The 18,110-nt window shown below is 37.0% G+C and overlaps 1 protein-coding gene across 1 annotated transcript in view; it reads left to right on the top strand.

The window, feature by feature from the left end:
• KLHL15 (kelch-like family member 15) overlaps positions 1 to 18,110 on the top strand; it is a 20,406-nt gene extending 2,296 nt beyond the window's left edge. Inside the window, exons 2-3 of the mRNA XM_009893109.1 lie at positions 8,365 to 9,076; positions 16,988 to 18,110. Of these exons, the coding sequence (XP_009891411.1) occupies positions 8,372 to 9,076; positions 16,988 to 18,097 (1,815 nt within the window). The 5' untranslated portion in view covers positions 8,365 to 8,371 and the 3' untranslated portion in view covers positions 18,098 to 18,110. The remainder of the gene's footprint in view (positions 1 to 8,364; positions 9,077 to 16,987) is intronic.

The raw sequence follows: 18,110 nt of genomic DNA, 5'->3' as shown, positions 1-18,110 counted from the left end.
GCTGCGGCCCCGGGCCGGGCGACGCGTTTGCTGCGGCGGCACGTCGCTAACTCTGAGACTGCCTGTCCCGTTCGTTGGGGACCTCGGCCTATGAGCTAAACGTGTCAAGCAGACAAGCTGAAATAGGTCATCTGAGTTCCTACACTGTTTTGCGATCAGCGACGTTGGGGGAGAAAAAAAGTATCTGTGAGCAGAACGAGTAGACTACTGCTCAGAAGTGGTACTGGAGCTTTGACCTAACTGGTAAATCCTTAAATGTCACTTAAAAATCTACAGGTTTTAATTTTTTTTATTATTATTTCCTCCTTTAGAAGAAGAATAGGGGAACTATAAAGCTGTTACTGGATAAAAGTGCAGAACTACTGAAGTCTGGCTTCCTGTTGACTTCTTTGTTGTGTATACTCGTCCCTAAGATAATAACCCAGCTCTTTCACTACCATTGCCCTAGTTCACACTCAGATCCCCTTAGCCTACTGCCATGTGCCAACATCCTTTCTGTCTTTTTCCTTCCAACACCTAGCCAACATGTTTAATTTCTACCATATGTCCTATAAACTTTCCCACTGTCACTCATCTCCTTTCACTTTCCTTAATTATACCCTCTAGCTGGTTTGGATTTACACATGTGTTGATTTGCCTTTCAGCAAGCAAAGCAGAACAGATAACTGTTGAGCTCACACTGGAGACACTGGGTCTTTTCATTTATCTAGCTGCCAGTTTGGGGGAAAACTTGTAGAATTTAATATGTTTGAGATTTCTGTCTTTTTGACAAATGAGGTTGGCATTGAGGTCAAAAGCTCTGTGTCTTAAACAAAAGGCAAAATCTCAATCTCATTTTCTCAGATGATGTTAAAAGTATTAACTAAGCAAAAAATATACAGATAATAAAAGTAAGGGGTAGTTCAACTATCTTAATTTAGATTGAAATTATTTTTACTAGTGTAGTTTAAGTACTATTTGTAGCTCATTACCTTTTTATTATGCTAAATGTTTATGTGCTAAAGTCCAAACACCTTGATATAAACAAGTAGCATTAGATTTTTGCTGCTAAGAAATAGTTAATTTGCTATTTTTCTGTATAAAATACACTGTGACTTTCTTGATAAATATCTTCACAATGAGAAAATCACTCTTTGTTAATAATTTGTTCTTACATTTTGAAAAATTAATCATTATAAAAGCCATAAGTGTATATAATAAAGAATGTTGGCACTCAGGATAAAGCAATTCTGTCTGCTTTGAGAGCATTGTCTAACTCTTAGGTATTAGTGATACAGGTTTTTCCAGTTAAAGACTTATTCTTATGGATGTATTAAAAATATTTTATACTGGGTACCTGTTCTGTTATTAGTAAATATAATTGGAAGAGCATTGACCTGAGCTTGCTCTGTGTGCAGGAACATGTTTTTCTACAGGTGTAGTGGTGCAGTGATCTTTTAGACAATTGGTTTAAACTTTCTTAATGTCTGGAGTACAGTTGCATCACCCACATAATGCACTAGTATGTCAAGAAGCTAATGTGTATCTCATTGATACTAATTCATGAGACAGAAGCTGAGTTTAGATTCAGTTAAGTGAAGTTAGACTGGTCAAGTAACTACAGCTGATACATATGTCTGGTAGTCTTAAAATGTTTCTCAAGCATGTGCTTTCATCAGAATCCTTTTGATAGTCATCCTAAAACTTGATTTAAGGGCTGATTGGGGGAGCGTATTTTGTTCTTGGGTGGCTAGTGTTGTACAATGGGAAGTTTCTGACATATAATCAATTAATACTCACCTAAATTCAACATGTGTGAAAAATATACTCTTCAACAGTATTTTATAACAAAATGGTTCTGATATTTTGTGTGTGTGTGCTTGTAACATTTTGATCATTTTGTGCAGAAAGACTGAATTTGGTTATAATGCAAGCTTTTAGGAGCAGAGAGTAATATGAGTTGAGAACCCTATCCATTATAAATAAATGCCTATGAGAGCACCAACGCATCTGCTTGAGTTAGAGATTTTTCAAAAAGAAAATGGAACTAAGCACTCTCTCCTAGTATTGTACTCTATGAAGACAGCCAAACACTACTCAGCAGAGTTCTACCATACTTACAGAGTGACATACAACCATACTGAGTTGAGACACAATCCATGCTGAGTTTCAGTATATTTGGTTATAATTGGTTCTGATAATGCTTCTAGAATAACCTTAATGACCTCAGAGACAACTGATGTGTTATAAAAGTGCCACTGTTATGAACTGATGCAGATTGCTCAGAGATAGCAACATGGGTAGAGATTGTAAGAGGAGCTGTCATGGTCAGATGCATGCCCCTAAGAAATTCTTCATGAAGTGTGGACAGTTTTCAGGAGTACCCAAGTTTTAATTTCTGGAGTTCTGGCAGTCTGGTTCCTCTGACTGACAGTGACCAGTAAGCTCCTAACTCCTCGCCTCTAAAGTAATCCAGTGTTTTTGGAATTCTTAGCACAGATTGGGTGAAGTCTTTAGTATGAACCTACCGAAGTGTTTAAGATAAATTGTTTCCCCAATTTAGCATATTAATTATACATGATTTTGGGTAAAACACATGCAAACTTGATATGATTCTTTGTTTCCTACATTTGCAATTGTTGTAGCAATGGGATATTTTGATACCCACTGGTTATTGACCTATCTCACTTTTACATCATTCATTCTGTTGCCGTTAGTGGGGAATTGTGATAAGAACTGGTGGTTCGGACAAAGTTTAATGGTTTTAGTGTCAGACCATGTAAACAAAGGTTTAATTTGGGGGATAAATTATTTACACTGTGTAAACGTATGTTTATACAGTGTTTGCATTCTCACTCATTGCAGTACACTGCATTCAAAGGCCCGTTTTTTAGTGATGAGTATGTGCAGTTGTGAATGTTTTGCTTCTATGTTCAAATGCCTGTGTATGGTATTTTCATACATGTATGTAACATTTGACTATGGAGAAATGGCCTATTTGTACAGGAAGGTGTTTCAACAAAATCAGGGTCAAAGAGTTCTGCTCAAAGCAGTCTTTGCTATGCATCTCAATAAAGCATAGGTAATGGCTTTAAAATTTGCATTTAAATGCATGCATTTAATGGATGAAAGGAATGGCATAGATGGAACAGATTATTGGATTTTAAGCTCTATTTTAGTACTTTGTAACCAAAGTATGGTCTGTATGTCTGGTGAAATCTTTTCATGTAACTCTTGGATACAGTGTTTTGTTTTATGAAAACTGGTTCTTCAGCAGTGTTCACAAAGGTGCTTTCTCAGAATTTCTATGAGGTAGGTAGAATGAACAAGTACTTCAAAATCTGTAAACAAAGGAACTTGCTAGTTCTGTCTCAGCATCTCAGATGAGTTCTTAAGGAACAGCAGTAAAGGAAAGCAGAAATCTGTCTTTCAGGTGGCGTGCTAGAATTGGTATTGTCAATTCCTTTCCTAGAACAATATATTTCTATCCCTAGAAAGTGCATATAAGCTTACGTATTACATAAACACACTTATTTAAAGGGCACTTTTTCAGTAAATACTGCTTTTTAGATAGATTTTTTAAATCAAGCAGGACATGAGCCAAAAGTGAGTATTCCATAACTTCCTTTTTCAATAGCCTGTGCATTTAGACTCCATTTCTTCTGCTTGTGACTAAGAGCCTCAGACACCCAGAGGAAAGAAGGTTCTCCTTGTTTAGCAAGAAAAAGCAGTCTGGAACAGGGTTTTCAGACTTTTATTACAGCTGCGGAATAAAGATGAGAAATCTGTGTTCCAAGTAAGTGCTTTTACAGTCATGGCAGAGTAGACTCTGTAATGCATTATGTGCTAAAAGAGGAGGAAATGTCAGGGAAAGCTAATAAGGTTAAGTGTATTTCTTTTTTGGCTTTTCAGCAGAGAATCTTACTTCCTGTGCTGCATTATACTGATCAGCTCTTGTATGCGCAGAACAATGCAGAATGTCAACTTAGATTATTTTTTTTCCCCTTTTATTGTTTATACGTTGGAATTTTTTGTTCCAGTTTTCTTATAGACCACTGTAGGCTACATGTCTTCCTTAGGATTAAGTGTGCTATTGTGATTTGCATGGATGAAGAAGATCTAACTCTAAATTTTGCATTTTTATTGAAAATATGAAAAAAAAAATTGTTACGTTATTGTCCTCTGGGAAATAAGCTGCAGCGTTCAAATAGTGCATAGAATTACATCTAAGATTGCAAGTCTGTGTGTGGGAGGAATGGCATAGCTATGCTTTAGAAAAATGACTTCATTTGAGAGTATTTTGTATTGCTTTTTTAATATTTGAACTACCACATTGCTGTTTGCTTTTGATGAAGGATGCTAGCTATAGAAATGAAGATTTTTACCAGTTGATCATAATAAGCATTTAACTGTCTCGTTTCTGAGTCTCTGTGCTATTTTAACCCCCATGTGTACTTGCACTGGCCAATACATTTTTGTGTTGTAAAGAAAAATGTATCTGCTAATATTGTGTATGGCTTTATGCCAAAAAAGGGTATTTACTGCTTTTATTTCATGCATGAAGACAAGTGGTCTTTTGCTTTTCACTTGTAGAATTCTGAAGCTGCTTTAGATGGTGTTACGGAGAAGTCTTACTGTATTTTTCTCTATTTAAATAATCCATTAAATGCTGTCTGACGTTTGAGAAGAAGAATATTTTGAGATTGAAAACTGTACATTCACTAAAAATAATACAAGCAGGGATGTGAAAAGAAGGATTAAGTGACTTACACCCCCACATTTTTAAAACATTCTGAAATAATAATTTCAGAGTGTTGACCACTTTGTTACCATTGTAGAGGTTTGTGGCTGACTTCTGCTTTTAATATGTTTTTACAGAATAGCCAGTTTTAGGGAGATGTGAAAATTAGAACCCTAAACGGTACCTAAATGCAGTGGGTTTTAAAACGTATTTGGGTCATTTCTAACACCTTATTTTTTGATAGATTTAGAATTTGGAGGGTAGTAGCTTATAACTGATTTTTTTGTGTGTTTGTGTGTCTTATTGCTATTTAAACAGAATTAAAAGAATGGTCATAAAAAAAAACCCAAATCAGTGCAGTCTCTGTGGAAAAGCAACATGGTCACAGAATTACAGACTGGTTGAGGTTGGAAGGGGCCTCTGGAGGTCACCTGGTCCACCCCCCCGGTCTATCCCCCGCTCAGCAGGACCATGTACAGCTGGTTGCCCAGGATTCTCTCTAATGCTGGTTTCTTGGTTTTGTGTATTATTTATTTGTTTTGATCCTTAAAAGGAACAGTGGAGGTGCTCCTCTGGATTTGGTGCATTTACCCTTTACCGCTTGTCTCTACTTGTCCTCAGTTGCCAGCTTTTCCTTTTTGCTTCTTTGGAAGAGACCTTCTAAAGCCATCCTATGTAGAAGTTAATTTCTCTCCTTTTATTTGCAGAGTGCCTATAATGTAATTATCTTTCTCAAGTTAAGGGGAAAGACCCTAGTATGTGTTTTGAGCTCACTGGTATGGTTCTTCTATGTTGTTCAAGTACGCAGTAATGTATGTACTGTTTTGAAGAAATCCCTTCTGTGAGATTGCTGCCTGCATGAGCCTGTGTGATAGGAGATCCTGTTACTTTCAAATTAATATATGTTGCTTCATTTCTGACTTTTTTTTTTTCTCCAAATATATGTTATTCTGTTCATGTCTCACACTTGTAAATTCCAACTATCCTAGCTATCCTGTCCTGTCTTTTCGATTGATCTTGGAATTGAAGCTGAGCCATGCATCTTAGTTGGTCTCCTAAAGATATGCAACTTACACAGTTGTACTGTCTGAGAATACTGGTAACCTTTGAACCTCTTTGCCAATTTCAAACAGAATTGAGACATAGTTGTTTCAAGTTGCTGATAGTTTATGAAAATGGGTGGCCTATTTAAAGGCAGGTGACCGTTAAATCTCTTAAACAGGAAGGACTGAAGTATGAGCTGAACTATTACTAAACATCAGAGAACTGTGGGTGGGGGAGGGAGGCATTACAAGTGCTCTAGTGAAAGAAAAAAGCTAATATTAATGTTTACTTTGTATTTGATATCAGAAATCCAATAAGAAAGCAAAATCCTGAAAAGTGAGGCTTTAAGCTTCCTCTTCAGCTTGTTGCTTCTTTTTCAGGTGCTGAGAGTTAGTAAAGTAATTCTTCTCTTCTCTGTTTTTATGCAAGAATTGACAACAGCTAAGAAAAATATTTGATGGTAATTTCTCTTTCTGGTAGGCATGTGCTGTGTTCAGGAATAAGGGACTTGCAATATAAAGCTGCAGAGCAGTTTGCATTTTCTCCCCAGTGACATTGAGGGGAGTGTGCTATCGTGGATATTGGCAAGAAAGTGATCGTCAGCTTTTTTCTCTTGCTGCTGCTCTTACTTTAAGGAATTTGAATTTTGTCATAAAACCTTAACTTTCATGAACGCTCCCGGCATTAACTCTATTGTGCACGGAACCTGTCAGCAGGCTTCAACAGTGTGGGAGCGGTGCTAATTCCATGAGGTGTGGCTACAAACACCCACTCACCATTTTAGTTTTGCTTAGACAAAGAGTATCTCCAGTTTTGTTTTCCAGGATGTGTGCTGATGAATTAAGGAGAGGAGATTATTATCTGTTGATGGAGTCTAATAAAATACGTTCTAGGTAAAATGGCAGCAGTCAGGACATGGTGCTTGAGGAATCGGGACTAGTATAACTGCTCTTGGAAGTTGTGAAACCTGGGCCAACCAAAATCACTTCTGAGTCCATATACTGCTGTGAAGTTCTATAACCTTGATAACTAGCAGTTTTTTAAATGTGTTGATGTTGGTGTTATTTAGCTTTTCATGCAGGTTACCAGTACCAAAACATTATTAACTTTAATTGTTATAGGAAATTCAGGGTAAAACACACACATAACTGAGTGAATGTTGCAGTGTAATTTAAGGTGGGATAAAGTGAAACAAAAGTGGTTGAACCAATTCTAGTAGCCGATTGATGCCAAAACGGGAAGATGTTACTCTTCTTCCCTGTTCCTGCTTATGTGTGATGTCCTGCCCTCTACATCAGGTTGGTTCTTGCGCCATAACCCCTGCTGTGTCAAGTCAGAAGTCAGCCCACTGATAAACAGAAAGCTCTCTGGTTTTGAGGTTTTGTGTGTGCTGGGGGGTGGTGTTTGTGTCATGTGTCATTGTGTGTGTGTCCTGTTCCCCTGCCTTGGGGGGGAACTTCTGTCAGGTTTATGAGCTGAATTGGCTTTCTAGAGCAGTCCAACGAACCCCAGAAATGACTCAAAGTAGGCAGCAGGAGCCCAGACCCCAAAATACCAGAGAGGGAGAATGGAGCGCGCTGTTGCCCTTTGACTAGTGATAAATTGTTCAATTGATTCAAGCTGCCTTGTGCAACTTCACTTGACCTAAACCCAAGGAAGTTGAGCAAGATTGTGACAACTTCCTGGATTTTTTAATAGTTTTTGATACAGATTTTTATTGAGTATTTATCTTCCTTAACTTTAATGGGGTAGGATCCTATTAGTCTTTTAATTTCTCTTTGACTTATTTACAGTTTGACTGTAGCTTGCATGTAAGTAACACTATGCATCTGCAAATGTTCAAATACTTAATAAGCAATTAAGCTTCACTAAACCCAGTATACAGAATATTATTTATTGTGACCTAATCTTGTCAGTATGTATTGCCTTAATACATTGCATTTTATAAATCTCGTCACCTAATTAATCCCTACAGTAAGAAGTGGGGGGAAAGGGACTATGTTGTTGCAGGAGAAGTGAGACATGCAGACTTAAATAGTATCTCTGAAAATGTTCAGTTTCCTAGAAATAACTTTTGGATAAATTGACATATATTTTTTAAAGAGACAATTTTTTTTAGGTTTTACTGTGTACAAATCTACTGGAGCTTGTTTCTGAAGTTAAGGAAGTTCGGCCTCCTTTCTGAAACCTTTTATATCCGAGAGTGGGTGTTTTATTGCTCCCCTGAGATAAAATCTTTAGAAAGATTGAGGGGGGATAGGAAGAAAACCATGGCAACCTTTTTAGCATTGCATATTCATTATCTGACCACTAAGTAGCTTGGAGTGAGGAATCACTTTGGCAGTATTGCATGGTTATTCTGGTTCATTACCCTTTCTTTAAAATGAGACTGTTTTGGGGGGAGAAATATTTAAAGTCTGTGTTTTACGTTGTTTCTTAGGTTGGTTTTTCAGCTGAAAACAAAAAGGATGGTGAAGACTTTTAAGTCTTGATAAAAGCAATCTCAGTTAGGATTTATCTGGTCAGGAAAGGCTTGTGATATGTTATTAGAAATAACAATTTATTTTTATTTTTATTTATTTATTTTTTCTTCCCCCCAGGTGATTCATGGCAGGGGACGTGGAAGGGTTTAGCTCCTCCATCCATGACACCAGTGTCTCTGCTGGATTCAGAGCACTGTATGAGGAGGGATTGCTTCTTGATGTCACACTTGTCATTGAAGACCACCAATTTCAGGCCCATAAAGCACTGCTTGCCACCCAGAGTGATTACTTCAGGATTATGTTCACAGCTGATATGCGAGAACGAGATCAGGACAAAATCCATTTGAAAGGTCTGACAGCTACAGGCTTCAGTCATGTCCTCCAATTCATGTACTATGGAACTATTGAACTGAGTATGAACACTGTTCATGAAATCCTTCAGGCTGCCATGTATGTCCAGCTTATAGAGGTGGTAAAATTTTGCTGCTCTTTTCTCTTAGCTAAAATCTGCTTAGAAAACTGTGCAGAAATTATGAGACTTCTGGATGATTTTGGTGTAAACATCGAAGGAGTCAGGGAAAAATTGGACTCCTTTCTGCTAGAGAATTTTGTGCCACTCATGTCCAGACCTGACTTCCTTTCATATCTGAGCTTTGAAAAGCTCATGTCTTACTTGGATAATGATCATCTGAGCAGGTTTCCAGAGATAGAGCTGTATGAAGCTGTTCAGGCCTGGCTACGCCATGATAGAAGACGCTGGAGGCATACGGACACCATCATTCAGAACATCAGGTTTTGTTTGATGACACCATCCAGTGTTTTTGAGAAGGTTGGTGCATTTGAAAACCACTAGACAGGATTCATCACTTAGCTAGGGCAGCATGTCATTAAATAGGTAAGATTCCCAAATCTATTAGGAGGAACAAATAGATAGCGTTTATTTTTTTTAATAAACCCATAGAAGACAAACATCTAAAAGTATTGTTATCTGATTATTAGACAATAGTATGTACAGTGGCTGGAGAACAGGTAGGTTTACAATACATGTTTTTAAGTGACTTAATATTGAAAGGACATTTTAAAATAAGGTCACTTGCATCAAGTTTTATTTCAGTTGTTCTTACTGTTTTCCCCAAGTTGCTGCTTGTTTTCCAGAGATTTTAGAGGTGCATACAGTATGTAGGGCATATGTCATGTTAATTGTTATCAATATAATCAAAACATAGTAACTGTAGATTTTGTGTGGTTTAAGTACAGATTTTTTTATTTACAAATGAAAACTAGCATCTGCTGTTAAATCTGCAGGCTGTTTTTGTTGTTGTATCTTCAGTGCTCCTGCTGTTACATAGCAGTTGGAACTAAGCCCTGACCCTGCAGTTACACATACATTTGATTCTAGACAAGGGACATAATATTATCAAAAGTTATTGATGATGTGAAATGTAATGATTTACTCTAAATGTCAGAGGAATCCTTGTAACAGGTGATCTAAAATTCAGCTGACCATTGTATGTATTAAGAGGTTAAAAGAAAACTTGCTTTTTCTACTGTTCTGTTGAAGAATAGACAAAAAAAAATGTTGTTTTCTAGTTCCTGAGAACCTCTGAGTATTTGTCAACAGTAGAGAATGACAAAACTTTGTAAGCAGTGCTCTCAGGCTAGTAACAGTAAGGGTATGTAGGTTAGGAATTGCTTAAGCTCTGCTGTTTTGTTTTAACAATGTTAATTTTATGTGATAAGATACAGCTTTAACTTGTGTATTTTTCACCTGTCGGTGAATTAATAGGATTTAAGACCCTGTGTTTTTGTTGGGCTTCTTACAAATTAATTTCCTATATATTTTTACTATAGTATCTAGTGAATATACAGGTAAAGTTGTATTGTTCTTGGTGGTTTTAGGGGCTACTGGATCATTTAAGCAGTAATGCTTATACTTATTTGTATTTAAATTATAAAAGCTATTAATTACTTCAGAGACTAGTGATTTTTTTATATTTTGCATTTTTTTGTGTGTGTGAATTGAGTAGAGGATGTAATAATATATAAAATACATTTATGATCCTGTATTGGCCTATAGACATAAACAAAATAAATACCTAGACGTATTTTAGAACAGTAATGTAACGTTTATATTGGGTTAAAATATTTCCAGCTACTAAGAGCTGAACTCTGCAAGATACTGTGTAGTGTCTTGTTTTTAATAATGCTTTTGCCTTATTATTACATCATTTAAGCCCTGCAGTAGGAAAACTGATAGGATCCAGAGTATTTTTAAGGTCAATTTAATAGGGTAAGACTCATCTGAAAGACTCGGCTACAACTCTTGAGTTTTTGGGGTGGAAGTTCAAGCATCAAGCTGTCTTCAGTTAAATTCCTGTAAGTGAAAAGTGTATGTTGGTCTTCAGCATCATATTTAGGTATAACTTCTGGAGCTGGTTTTGGTATCAGTGGTGTAAATCCTGCATACAGTGCTTCTCATGTTTTATCTAGACAGCTACCAAATGGTCAGATAGGTGCAACCTAAGGAGAGAAATTCCTTTCAGCGTCCCAGTTTTTATGCCCACCTGTAAAAGCTTTAACTGTGAATACTCTTTCTATTAATTGTATGTGGGAGCAGAGAGAAGCCAGTGCAGATTCTGGAGTGGGACAACTCAGCAGAGGGAAACACAGCTAAATAAGTCTGTCATTTGTTGCTGCAGCTAGGAATGTATTTGTGTTTTGCCCTGGTTAGAGAGCAATTGAGTAATCCAGCGTGACAAGTGACAAAGGACAACTCCAGTTGGAGCTAACATAAAAATACAGACACTTTTCTTTTTTTTTTTTAAATAAAAGAGCATGTCTGTTAACAGTTCTAGAAGTAACCTGAGGAGAACTGTCTTCATTGTGTAGAAGGGGGAAAATAAATTTTTTTTTTTTTTTTTGAGATACACAAAGAGAATTCACCCTTTTCCTGAAGCCAGCACATACTAAACGTCTGCATGAATGTACCAAATAAAATCTGAGGTTGACTCTTACAGTTCAGTGAGCTCTGTGTTCACTATACACTGGCTGGCTTGTCATATGTACTCTTATGTAATCTTGCTAATACACATTTCGAAGATGACTGTCATTGTAGTATATAAATAACTTATATAACTTAACTTTGCAAGTCACAGTAAGGATACTTTTGGCCTCTTAAGCCATTCTACTTCTTACCTTGTTTTTTGGTTTTGTTTTGATTTTTTTAAGAGATTTACATTCTGAGTAGGATGGCTTGTCCTTTTAAAAAGGAGTTGATGGGTGACTCCAGATTATACCTTGAGGCTGATGTGCATTTGGAGTGAAGGTGCAGTCTGTTTGCTTAGTCTAAACTGTTCTGGAAGAACTGCTTCTGAAGTATGAATAGATACACCTTTTGTTCCTCAGCCCTTACAATAGATGTAGATGTATCAGGGAAAATGGAAAGGTAAATGAAGTAAGGATTTAGGGAATAGTTAGAAAATAAAGGCAAAGTGTATGCAGAGAAGCACAACTTCCATTACCTGTATTACACTTTTTTTTTTTTTATTTGAAACATGTCCATGACTCTTTAAGTCTTGACAAAGGTAGGAGATAAAAGTTAGAGGGCATTTATCCTAGATCATGGAGTTTACCTCTGTGTTATTAGAGGCAACCATGTCATGATTTCCTTCATATACTGTTTAAGCTCCATTTACTTTCTGTGTACTACTCAGATTGAAATGTTTTTTCAAAACCTCTGTCCTTAAAATCGAAAGGTTTTTTTTTGATGTCCAGCCTGTAGGGTTTGTTATGACTAGACCATGCTGATTTATAAATTCCCAGCTTAAATCGGAAACTTACTATCACTAGATGAATCAGCTTCTGCTTTAAAGGTGGAATGATTAGCACATTGAGTATGTGCTTTCCTGTACCTAGAAAAGTAACTTTTGAGAAGATGTCATTGTCATTTTATGTCATTGTGACTTTACCTTTGATAAATATGTTGAATTTCTCTCTTTTTTTTCTCATTTACCTCCATGTCTAGTAATTCATATGTATCCACTTCTAGAACTTCGCATGCTGAAGCTTTTAAGAAGTGTCTAGTGGATGAGGTTAGTGGGCCCCTCTTACCTTAAATAGGTGCTGCGCTTAATATTTTTATGTCTAAAGGTTATTGCTGAATGGATAGATTTGCTAGCAGTATTATGTGCTGAGCATCTCAATTCTGGCATGCAGATTGTTGGCTCCACTTTGATTTGAGATGTTAGATTTGAGTTAGATTCGAGCTTGATTGTGATAATTTGTCTTGCCAGTTTATAAAAAAGAACAGCAAAATACTCAGTTTGAGGGCATTGTCCTTGCTGTACAGAGGCTATGTCATCTTATCTTTCTATGGTTAGGCTGAAAAACAGCAAGTGATTTGTAGCACTTGCAGAATAGCCCTTCAAAGCCAGGTACTGACCAGTTTTCATACTGGCCATGGGATGTAACTAAGTAACAACTCATGCTAGAAGAAGAGGAAGTTAAGTACAGCAACTTCTCCAATGCTATGTATGCTACAGTCTGGTTACAAAGTAATTTTGGTTGCTGCTGGTTTAGAGACACATTTGTGGCTTTTGCTGCTTGACTGAATTTTGATTTGGAGTAAGTGTGTTAACATTTTGATAATGTTTGTTGACAGGTTTTAGAGGAACAGATGATGAACATAACACAGGATACCTCTGGTCTTTTGTGGGGATCACTTTTCAGATTAAAGACTAATGGCTTACATTTTTGGCTTTACTTTTTGATAGAATATAGACGGAAAATTCTGAAACTTACATAGCTATTGCAGCTAGGAAGCATACATTGCAATAGAGCAGAAGAATAGGCAATGATTAATAACTGCATTGATTTGGAAAGCCAGCAGTTTTTACTGTATGTTTTAACTGATTCAAAACGAAGAAGACAAAAATGCATTCGAGCTCCGATTTACTATGGCTGGAGGGATGGTGGTGATTTTGGTGAAGTTTTGATGCTTTTGGTATAGACTACCTAAGGGGTGAGTAGAGAGGTGGATGTTATTAATTATTTTCTTCATCTTCTTTTATTTATTTTTTTTATGGAATGACACATTTGATTTTGTTTATGTTGTTCCCTGTCTGTGTAGCTAAAAGTCCCACTGTGAACCACTATAATTGGTAGATGATGCAATGAGATAGTTCTCATGAGAGTTCTTCAGGGAGCTCTTACATTAGTGCTATGTCCCAGCAGAACCTCTGTAAGAAGGTTTTGTCCAGAAAACTGAAGAGAAAGAATTGGAAAGAATGTAAAAAAATCACATTAGCACTTGGATTAAATTCCCTGTGTACAATGAGACTGGGGTCGGTAAGGAAGTCCAACTTAAACTTTCTGTGAGACCCTTCTCTTTAAACTTTGAAAATGCTATGAAGTATTCGTATTTTTTTATCAATTCGTTGATGATATACTCTTAAAAATGTACATTTGTTTTACATCAAAGTTCATTACTGTTAGTGTACATTTCCATCTGGTTTGGATGTTACAGTTGTGGTTTAATATTTAAACACCTGAATGTTAATGCTTCTGTATTTTGATTATACACACAAGTAATTAAAAGTATTGTGAAATTATTCAGGTAGGTAGGTTCGGAGGGTTTTCCTTACTGTGGGCTGAACAGGACTTGCAAATAATTCTGGAAGATTTCACGCAGATAGTATGAATGTGAAAGTGGGCAAACTGACCTACATTTGCTTTGTTTTCATTTGCATCAAGCAAGAGTGAGCAGTCTCTACTTTCATATAGGCATAGCCTAACATTCATCTTAGACCATCATTTGAGCCTCAGGAGAGGTACTGCTCCTGTATGGCAGAAGTTGTGCTGGTGAAAGGTGGAAGGCTGGCTAGAAACACCAATACTTTTCCTCGAGAGCAAAGTCTAGGGAGCCTCCAACTACCTCTTCTTACCAGAATTTATATTGTCTATCACTGTTTTGTTTTGTGGGTTTTTTTTTTCTGAATATTGTAAGAAATCCTAGTGCTTATGTATTTTTATTTTCATCTCTTCAAGATTATGCTTGTAGATAGCTTCCCCGCGAACTTCAGTCTGAAAGAGTTATTTATAACTAGTAGTTGCATTTGCTTCTTGATGTCTTTCTGGTCTAAGGTAAGAGATTGAGGCTTTGCTTTGATGTTAGTTGCTTTTTCAAGATCAGTAGTAGTAAAATACTAGTAGGTTGATTCCCTGGTCTTGAGATTCTGTCTCTGGAATTTGAGATATTCCCCGTTTCCTTGATTTGAGATATTCCTTCCTCCCTGCTCTCATGGGGTGAGATTTAGGCTATGTGAAGGAGTAGAGTGGTGAGGATGTATGAGGCTTATTTTAATTCCACTTTCTGGCTGGCATTTCAATTTCTAGATCTAAAGACAGAGTTGTAAATGTTGAGGGGGAAAGAAAAAACGTCTTCCATCTCTGTCAGGCTTTGCTGGCATGCTTCACATTGTAAGCGTGTTGATCCTGTTGTCTTCCATAATCATCCAAGACAATCTGAAATGCATATAGATGGAACAAAAATTTTTTATATTTTTGTTTATTTTCAAAAATGATAGCTCCAGTTTGGGAATATGTGAAATAGTCATGCTGTTTTAGAATCTGAAAGTTACTTTTAAGGATAAAGTATCCCACCTGTGATTCTTGGTTATTTGAACTTCCTGCTTCATTTTTTGTAACCTTTAAGGCTTTCTATATTTTACCATTTTTCTGTGCTGTGGTTCTCCCCTGCCCACCCAGCATATTTTCTGGAATTTATGTTCAGTCTTTTCAGTCAGGCAAGGTATATGGTTTATTTTAACAAATTCCATATGAGCAGATCTCCTGTGTTTGTATGATATATTCTTTACTTGCAATAAGAAAATAGATCTGTTATTCCCCAGAAGAGTTGGGCTTACTGTGGGTGTTTTGTAAGCATTATACCTAAGTAAACTTTTTTACTCCGTTATCACCCCTGGTACAAATAGTAGAAAGAAGTTGGGTATTGCTGAAGAATAATATATGCAATCTGCATGTGACCATCCTCTTTTTCCAAGCAAAGATAAGTTAAACTTGTCAAAATAAAGTGGGGGAAAGAAAAAGTGTGAATAAAAACATCAAATCATTATAACTCTTGAGCTATAGAGTGCTTTAAAATGGTAGGTTAGTATTCTTTTTTTTTTTAAAAAAATCTGGTGTGTAAAACAATCTCAAAATCTGTGCAAATCATGTCCAATAGTAACAGTCCAAAAGATCTTTAAAAATGTTAATCTGACAGCAGAATGTCTTAATTACTGTATAAGGAAGAGAAATGATTAACAGAAAGCTAACAAATTTTGAATAGTAGATTTATGGAAGAAGCAACTACTTTATTCACAAGGAATAAAGAATATTCATTTCTAAATTGCTTTTCATGTACATGAAAACTCACACCACCTCCCCTTAGGTAAGTGTATATAGGAGGAGGTAGGAGAACAGATACTGAAAAATAGTAGCTTTTGATTTTTATCTTGTGGTCACTTTGAAATTTCACAGTGGCCTGACATTTTTTTCAGAGCTGGTGGGAACTAAAGGAATTCAGAGTGTTTGAAAGCAGTCCAGTTTTATGTGAAAGAAATTGGGACTTAGGATCAAATCTGATAGAGGATTTGTGGATTTAGCAATATCTAGTGGGTTTTTATTTGTTTTTGAAGTGTAATTCAGAATGCTGTGTTAGACCAGACTGTCCAGGAAGAGCAAAGCCTCTTTGAAGAGAATCACATGGTGACCTGAGGGATGCCTGGAGCTAGATTAATTAAAATGTTCAAGATAGGGATGTGTTTTGTAATTGTCTTGGGAACTTAAATTGGCTTAGAGAGTAGGAAGGCTCTTGGAAAGGTAAATTCTTAGAATCTTCCTCCCCCCCTCCCCCCCTCCCAACTCCAGTAAAACGGAGCAGGGATACCTCTTTTCAAATTGACATAGCACTGAGAAAGAGCAATTTGCTACTATGTGGTAATTCAAAGATTGTAACTTTCACCTGGGAAGTGGAAGTTCAAACCCAAAACTCCGCAATTTACCAAACAAATGAACGGCCAAAGGGTTATAGGTTGAGATGTTTTCCTCGTGTTAAAGGCATTTGTTAACATGTGGAGACTCACAGAGAGGAAACCATAAGGTAACCACCATCATGAATGGTTAGTGTGATCACATGTTCTGAAGGAAGGGGTTTGGGTACCTTCCCTTCCCACCCGCCCCAATTAAATAGCTCTGTGAGCAGAGCCTAGCATTTCGGAATACCTGCTTGGGCTTGGTTGTGAGAATTCAGCATAAATTAGACTAGGGTAGACCTTGGTAAACGCAGAATGGGTATGTAGAATGTTTTTCAAAACCAGGAAAATAGTGCGTTTTTAATTTAGGTGCTTCATGGATTAAGTAGGAGATAAACAGAGGCTTTTTTGGGGAGAAGGAATTATGGTTTTTAGACTTGGGGATTTCAGTTGTGCCTAATTCTAGCTTATGTTCTGCATGTGAGTATTCTGCTAAAAATTGTTAGTCACTGCTGTTAATCACTAAATTGCCTTCTGGATTTTGGATAACAATACATTAACTTAACCCTCCATGCACAAATTCAATTGCTTTCAAGATTGTCTCAATGAACCTAAGTAAAATAATCTTCTAGTGACGCATAGTCATTTAGGTTTTCTGGATTGTTTCTCTTGGTCAGAATTTTAATATCTTTTAAATGTATTCATAGGTAAAAACATCAGAGTTTTATCGATACTCCCGGCAGCTGCGACATGAGGTTGACCAAGCCATGAATTACTTTCATAGCGTTCACCAACAGCCTTTGATGGAAATGAAATCGAACAAAATTCGTTCTGCCAAACCCCAGACTGCAGTATTTAGAGGAATGATAGGACACAGTATGGTAAACAGTAAAATTCTTCTCTTGCACAAACCAAGGGTCTGGTGGGAACTAGAGGGTCCTCAAGTACCTTTACGACCAGACTGCCTTGCCATTGTGAATAACTTTGTGTTCCTATTAGGTGGGGAAGAACTGGGGCCAGATGGTGAGTTTCATGCTTCATCCAAAGTGTTTAGATATGACCCAAGACAGAACACTTGGTTACGAATGGCAGACATGTCTGTTCCACGTTCTGAGTTTGCTGTTGGAGTTATTGGGAGGTATGTTTATGCAGTGGCTGGGAGAACCAGGGATGAAACGTTTTACTCAACTGAACGGTATGATATTACTGAAGATAAATGGGAATTTGTGGATCCCTATCCAGTCAATAAATACGGACATGAAGGGACTGTGCTTGGTAACAAGTTGTATATCACTGGTGGAATTACATCATCTTCAACTTCTAAGCAAGTGTGTGTGTTTGATCCCAGTAAAGAAGGGACAGTAGAGCAGCGAACAAGGAGAACTCAAGTGGTCACTAACTGTTGGGAGAACAAATGCAAAATGAATTACGCAAGATGCTTTCACAAAATGATTTCTTATAATGGTAAGCTTTATGTTTTTGGTGGTGTCTGTGTGATTCTAAGGGCTTCCTTTGAATCTCAAGGATGTCCTTCTACAGAGGTTTATGACCCAGATACTGATCAATGGACTATATTGGCTTCTATGCCAATTGGTAGGAGTGGGCATGGCGTAGCTGTTCTGGACAAGCAGATAATGGTTCTTGGAGGCCTTTGTTACAATGGTCATTACAGTGACTCGATTCTCACCTTTGATCCAGAGGAGAACAAATGGAAAGAAGATGAATATCCAAGGATGCCGTGCAAGCTGGATGGCTTACAAGTTTGCAGCTTGCACTTCCCTGAATATGTTTTGGAGCATGTTAGACGTTGCAGCTAAAACAGAACAAACA

The sequence above is a fragment of the Charadrius vociferus genome, unplaced genomic scaffold, assembly GCF_000708025.1.
Source record: "Charadrius vociferus isolate BGI_N301 unplaced genomic scaffold, ASM70802v2 scaffold169, whole genome shotgun sequence".
Classification (NCBI taxonomy): Eukaryota; Metazoa; Chordata; class Aves; order Charadriiformes; family Charadriidae; genus Charadrius; species Charadrius vociferus.
The sequence above is the reverse complement of the archived record's forward strand: the minus strand, read 5'-3'. Positions and strand labels throughout refer to the sequence as shown.